Below are 7,345 nucleotides of genomic sequence, written 5' to 3' on the forward strand. Positions count from 1 at the left end.
TGAAAACCACTGGTTTAGAAAATAATCTAGTTTTTAAAAGCTAGTGTTTTCTGATGTATGTGAGGGTTAACAATAGATGCAACATTCTCTCACACACAAGTGTTACCACTGCCATCTGTTTCAACAATTTCTCTTTCCTGGGTATCCCATCCTTATTACCACACACATATTTTTTACTCCATGTTAGCGATGAGTATTTTTTAGTTGATCATATGTTATAGAATATTTAGAATTTAGTTTCCGTTCACAATGGATTACCTGGAGCTCAACTACATTGCAAACAGCATTGTGGAGTGATCATATTAAGTACCACAATAAAAAGCTTCAATAAGAAAGACTGCTTGTGCACCCTTGGCAGATTTAAAGGCCAACACATCAATTGCCTTCAAAATAACCTAAAACAGTATCAAAATCCAAAAGAATTTTTTGAGAAATCTTAAGTTTGGTCCTGATCCTGCAATGAGCTCTGAGTGAACAGAGTCCTGGGTGTGCATGGAGCCCCACTGTAGGATCAAAGCCTTACCATTAAGAAAGAAACTCAGGCCAACATTTTAAAATATGTATACCTCATGTTAAACAGCTAATTCCATACTTAGGCACCTAAACAAGTAGCCTAACTTTCTGAGGCACTGAGTACCCACCACTCCCAAAAGAGTTTGAAAATCAGGCCACCTATGAAGTGTCTAAAGAGACATCGAACTTGAGGCACCCAAGTTTGAAAAATCTGGCCTAAAATTTAAATTGTAAGTAAAACTTGCTCCCAAGTTAAGAGGCCAAGTCTGAAGGCCAGTTAGAGATCATTGTCAAATCCTATTTAGAGTCATAACAATAGCTTTGTTTGGGAACACAGGGGTACGCCAAAGGTTTTCAAATAGGGGTTTAATAATCATCATAAAGAATTCTCCCAAACTTCTCCCACTTAATACAGTAAAGCTGCACTCCCTCTTAGTAAAGGCTTTTAAAAGAATAGGATTTGTACATTCTTAGACAGATCCTCAATATGCAGGCTAACATAAAGGCTCCCAATAATAGAGGCTCAGATTATCTTTAGTGGGATTCTGCCCGTTCCGAGGGAAGGGCAGCAAAGGGCTGATAGGATTGTGAGAATAAATAGTTGGCTAAGAGAGTGGTGCTATAAGGAGGGCTTTGGGATGTATGGCCACTGGGAGGCTTTCGGGGACAGGCACCTGTTCTCGCGGGATGGGCTTCACCTGAGTAGGGAAGGAAATAGACTTCTGGGAGGGAGGCTGGCTCATCTTATCAAAAGAGCTTTAAACTAGGAAGTTTGGGGAGAAGGTTGGGAGATGCACAGTTAATCTCCATGCCAGATTCCAGTATGGAAAAGGTGAGTAAAATGAGAGGAGACATAGCCGGGGAGATGAGATTGGACATAGGAAGGACAGGGGGGACGGACGCAAGGAGGCCCGCAACTTATAGTGCTACGAATGGGAGACAGGCTAAACGACATACATTAGGGTGTTTATACACCAATGCCAGAAGCCTAGGTAATAAAATGGAGGAATTGGAGCTCTTGGTCCAAGAGCTGAAACCAGATATCGTAGGAATAACAGAAACGTGGTGGAATGGCAGTCACGACTGGAACACAGGTATGGAGGGGTATGCGCTGTTTAGGAAAGACAGGAACAAAGGTAAAGGTGGGGGGGTGGCATTGTATGTCAATAGTGAAATAAGCTGTAAAGAAATAATAGTTGATGGATTAGATAACAGAGTCCGTCTGGGCAATACTCACACTGGGTAATAGGACTACTAGAGCCTCTCCGGGGATAGTGCTCGGAGTGTGCTATAGACCGCCGGGATCGACCCAGGATATGGATAAGGAACTATTTAATGTGTTTAGAGAAGTAATTACTAATAGAAACTGTGTAATTATGGGGGACTTTAACTTCCCAGATATAGATTGGGGCACAAACGCTAGTAGTAATAATAGGGCTCAGATGTTCCTAGATGTGCTTGCTGATCAATTCCTTCATCAAGTGGTAGCTGAACCGACGAGGGGGGAGGCCATTTTAGATTTGATTCTGGTAAGTAGTGAGGACCTCGTTGAGGAAGTGGTAGTGGGGGACAATTTGGGCTCCAGTGATCATGAGCTAATTCGGTTTAAAATACATGGGAGGAGTAACAGAATTAAGTCAAAGACTAGGGTTTATAATTTTAAAAAGGCCAATTTTAACAAATTAAGGGGACTGGTAAGGGAAGTGGATTGGGCAAACGTATTAATGGATCTAAAGGCAGAAGAAGCCTGGGATTACTTCAAGTTAAAGATGCATGAGCTGTCGGAGGCCTGCATTCCAAAAAAGGGAAAAAGATTACAAAGCAGGAGATTTAGACCGAGCTGGATGAGCGACCGACTCAAAGGGGCAATTAGGAAAAAACAGAAAGCGTACAAAGAGTGGAAGAGGGGAGGGATTAGTAAAGAAACTTACCTTAGCGAAGTCAGAGAATGTAGAGATAGAGTGAGAAAGGCCAAAGGCCGTGTAGAGTTGGACCTAGCGAGGGGAATTAAAAGCAATAGTAAGAGGTTTTACAGCCATATAAATAGGAAGAAAGCAAAGAAAGAAGAAGTGGGACCGCTGAAGACTATTGCCGGAGAGGAGATTAAAGACAATCGAGGCATGGCGCAATATCTCAATGAATATTTTGCATCGGTGTTTAATGAGGCCAATGAAGGTATTAGGGATACTAGCACCACTACAGAGGGGCATTCAGGATGGGGGATTACCGTATCCGAGGTAGAAACAAAACTTGAATGCCTTAATGGGGCTAAGTCGGGAGGACCAGACGATCTTCATCCGAGAATATTGAAGGAATTGGCGCGGGAAATAGCAGGCCCATTAGCGATAATATTTAATGAATCTGTAAACTCGGGGGTGGTCCCGTTAGACTGGAGAATAGCTAATGTGGTTCCTATTTTCAAGAAAGGGAAAAAAAGTGATCCGGGTAACTACAGGCCTGTTAGTTTAACATCTGTAGTGTGCAAGGTGTTAGAGAAAATTCTGAAAGAGAAACTAGTTGAGGACCTGGAGGTTAGTGGCAATTGCGATAAATTACAACATGGTTTTACGAAGGGCAGATCGTGCCAAACGAATCTGATCTCCTTCTTTGAGAAAGTAACGGATTTAATAGATAAGGGAAATGCGGTGGACCTAATATACCTGGATTTCAGTAAAGCGTTTGATACTGTACCCCATGAGGAATTATTGGTTAAACTGACAAACATGGGGATCGATATGAAAATCCAGAGGTGGATAAGGAATTGGTTAATGGGGAGAATGCAGCGGGTCGTATTAAAGGGTGAACTGTCGGGTTGGAGGGAGGTTACTAGTGGAGTGCCTCAAGGTTCGGTTTTGGGACCCATTTTATTTAATCTATTTATAACTGACCTCGGAACCGATTGCAGGAGTGGGCTGATAAAGTTTGCGGATGATACGAAGGTGGGAAGCGTTGTAAATTCGGAGGAGGATAGGGATATCCTGCAGGGAGACTTGAACGAGCTTGTGAATTGGAGTATCAGGAATAGGATGAAATTTAATAGTAAAAAGTGTAAGGTGATGCATTTGGGGATGACTAATAAAAATTTTAGTTACAAGATGGGGACGCATTGGTTAGAAGTAACGGAAGAGGAGAAGGACCTAGGGGTCCTAGTAGACCGCAGGATGACTATGAGTCGACAATGCGACGTGGCGGTGAAAAAAGCCAATGCTGTCTTGGGATGCATTAGGCGAGGTATATCTAGTAGGGATAAGGAGGTCCTGCTTCCGTTGTACAAGGCGCTGGTGAGACCTCATTTGGAGTACTGTGTGCAGTTCTGGTCTCCCATGTTTAAAAAAGATGAACTCAAACTGGAACGGGTGCAGAGAAGGGCCACTAGGATGATCAGAGGAATGGAAAACCTGTCGTATGAAAAGAGACTAGAGGAGCTTGGGTTGTTTAGTCTGACAAAGCGAAGGCTGAGGGGGGATATGATTGCTATCTTTAAATATATTAGAGGGATTAATACGAGGGAGGGAGAAGAATTATTCCAGCTTAGTACTAATGTGGATACGAGAACGAATGGATATAAACTGGCCGTGGGGAGGTTCAGGCTTGAAATTAGACGAAGGTTTCTGACCGTCAGAGGGGTGAAATATTGGAACGGCCTTCCGAGGGAAACGGTGGGGGCGACGGACCTGTCTGGTTTTAAGATTAAGTTAGATAAATTTATGGAGGGAATGGTTTAATAGTATAACATAGTAGTCAAGGAAAACCAAGAAATGGTAGGTAAATTGTATAATGGCTGACGGGGTCAGGCTGGAGACTCTTGCCTATATGCTCGGGGTCTTACTGATCGCCATATTTGGGGTCGGGAAGGAATTTTCCTCCAGGGCAGATTGGCTGAGCCTCTGGAGGTTTTTCGCCTTCCTCCGCAGCATAGGGCAGGGATCTCTAGCAGGAGGGTTTCTGCCGATTGAAGTCACCTAAAACAGGATTGGGGACTTCAACAGCAGAATCCAGGGAAGGGGTAGGGACGGTTTTATGGCCTGCAGCATGCAGGGGGTCAGACCAGATGATCATAATGGTCCCTTCTGACCTTAAAGTCTATGAGTCTATGAGCTATAATTCACACACGATGCCGTTAGCTTTTCATGCTTCCCAACAACAGCTGGGCCAGGCTGCCACTGCCTTCCATCTGCCCAGGAGATTTGCTTGATTTCCATTTTGAAATACTCACTCCTCATGGAAAAGGTTTGCAGTCAATTTCAGTGTTTCTCAAAAACAACACTGAAAGCTCCCAGTGTCAGCAGCACCCAGCCAGGTGCTTCTAGAAGTTACTGGTTTATGAAACCCAGTGTACATTAAAAAAAACACAACTAGCAAAAAGAGAGTATTTCTCGTCTTCTTTAGAACTCCTGAGACCAGCAACAACCTCCCCAACATACACACATCCCCAGAATAAACAGATTGAACAGGTATTTCCCATTGAAGCCTGCCTACACACAAAGAACCTGCCTAGACCAGGAAAAACGGTGTATTGTTAAACTGTAATACATTACATTAAAATCCTAATGTAGCCAGAGCAAATTATAGTTTTAACATGTGTTAGCTGATCAGGATGAGTCCTAGGCTTCCCGCTAGTATGTTAAAACTATCCAAACACACCCTAAGTTACCTCGCTATAAAGGTTTGTTTTAAAGCGATGTAGTTAAACCCGTAAAAACCCTTGTACGGACACCCTTGTGTCAGTTTAAACCTGGATTATATCAATTTAGCTTGTATTAGTAAATATATAGGCACAAACTAAACCTATGTAACTTGTTTTTAACTGATACAGGTGTGTCCACACAGGGGTTTGCAACAATTATTTTCGTTTTTAAAAGTGATTTTAAAAACAGGTGCAACTTCTACATGTAGCCAACCCCTAAGAAGCTCATCGCTCTCATATTAGTGGGTACCTCCTCACAGGAAGGCTTGAAGAGACGGGATATGAATCACAGAAATGGACCTTGAGAAGTCATCAAGTCCAGGGCTCTGCACTGAGGCAGGACAAAGGAAACCTGACAGGAGTTTGTCCAACCTGTTCTTAAAACACCTGCAATGACCTGGATTCCACAACCTCCCTCCAAAGCCTATTCCAAAGCTTAACTACCCTTATAGCTAGAGAGTTTTTTCTAGGATCTAACCTAAATCTCCCTTCCTGCAGATCAAGCCCATTGCTTCTTGCCCTACCTCCACTGGACATGGAGAGCAATTATCCACAGTCCTAACAGCCCTTAACGTAGCTGAATATTGTTATCAGCCCCGCACTGACCAGCCAGGCTCGAGACCCCCGTTTAAGAAAAGACTTTGAAGCCCAGGGTGTCCCCAGGGCCCTGGCTACACAGCACCCGGAACCGAAATGACCAGCTCCGCCGCGACTCGCCCCTTCCTTATTTCCCCGCGAGGCCTCGCCTAGAACGAGTTACAGGGAAACAAGCCGCGTCCAAACAGGGCCCCTCGGACACCAGCGGGGCCCGCCCCCCACGGCTGCCTGCCTGGCAGCGACCCGCAGCAGCCTCGTTCGGTGCCAGCCTGCAGCCCCACAAGCTCCCGGGCAGGGCTCCCCCTTTCACGGAGCTGGCCCCAGGGAAACCTCCTCCCGGGTCGGCACCGGGCCCGGCGCGGGCAGCCGGCCGCGGGGCTCCCTCTCCCGGCGGGGCCGGCCAGGCGACGGGGAGCCCCTTCTCCCGCCCGGGCTCGGGGCCCCGGCCGCGCTCCCCCGTTACCTGCAGCTGCCAGGCGCTGCTCACCCGCGGGAACCCAGCCGGGCCATCCCCCAGCCGCCGCTCCGGCCCCACCGCTTCCACCGGCTGCGGGCCCGGGGAGCGTCGCGAAAGAGCCACACCATAAGGGACCGCAACCCTACCCATGTCAGCTAGCCAGTCCCCCTTCCGCTGGCACCCCCTTTCCCTCCAGGTGGGGTCTCCTGCGGCTCGACGAGCCCCTGTAAGCCAGAGAGGACTCAACTTCCCGCGAGGTGGAAGGAATGGCCTATTCGTCTGGGCCTAGAATTGGTATTTACAGAGGATCTCTGGGCCGGAGTTCTTCGCCCAATCACGAGGCGTCTAGGTCAAGAGACTCGCCAAAAAGAGAAACAAAACGGCCACAGGAACCAATGGAGTTCCCTGGGAGGCGGGACTTGACCTGCAAGACTGTCAGAGTCTAAAAGGTGCAGGGACACAATTCACCCCTCTCCTGCCAAGCACCGAGGGGTATTGGCAGAGTGCGTGGGGAACTCGGAGTAAGGCGCTAGGGTGAGCAAAGGTGGCAGAATCTGGCCCACAATGAAGATGGAGGGTAAAGAGAAAGCAGAGGCTCTGGGGAGAGAATGGAAGGTACAAACTGGAAGATCTATTGCACCAGGGTCTAATGGAGAGAACTGGGTTAGGATTGCAAAAGAAAAGAAGCAAAATACTGGAAATCAGATGGAAAGGTCAGGATAATATAATGGATCCCAACACTAAACCAAACAGCTTAATGTGAGAGAGCCATGGGCAGTTTCAGGGTAAAACAATTTGATTGTATAGGATGTTATGTGTAAAATGCTTTGAGATCACCAGACGGAAGCTGCCAGAGGAACGCGGTGTTGAATAATTTGTGTTGTAGTCTCAGTCATTAGGCAAAAGCCGTAACTGAGGCAACTGCCCTTTCATCTATCAACACCCACTTCTGCTGGGATCACTACAAGACTTTAACCAGCTTACTGTGACTAAGTTGGGAGGCAGTTGAGCTAATATTTGCATATAGAGAGAGAACATATGTACACATTTTATCCATTTTTGATGGTATTCCTTTTCTCGCACCCCACCCA

The 7,345-nt window shown here is 46.3% G+C and overlaps 1 protein-coding gene across 7 annotated transcripts in view; it reads right to left on the reverse strand.

Moving 5' to 3' along the window:
- TPRA1 (transmembrane protein adipocyte associated 1) overlaps positions 1 to 6,547 on the reverse strand; it is a 29,915-nt gene extending 23,368 nt beyond the window's left edge. The window contains exon 1 of one of the 7 annotated variants that reach the window (XM_034776102.1): positions 6,401 to 6,547. Coding sequence is in view for 2 of the 7 variants with exons in the window: in XM_034776099.1 (XP_034631990.1) it covers positions 6,261 to 6,404 (144 nt within the window). In the remaining 5 variants the exon portion in view is untranslated. Of the gene's footprint in view, positions 1 to 5,806; positions 6,021 to 6,260 lie in introns of those variants that run through there. The other 6 variants (XM_034776099.1, XM_034776104.1, XM_034776103.1 and 3 more) reach the window with 6 other exon arrangements.
- Between the last annotated feature and the right edge of the window lie 798 nt (positions 6,548 to 7,345).

Source organism: Trachemys scripta, chromosome 7 (assembly GCF_013100865.1).
Source record: "Trachemys scripta elegans isolate TJP31775 chromosome 7, CAS_Tse_1.0, whole genome shotgun sequence".
In the NCBI taxonomy this organism is placed as follows: domain Eukaryota; kingdom Metazoa; phylum Chordata; order Testudines; family Emydidae; genus Trachemys; species Trachemys scripta.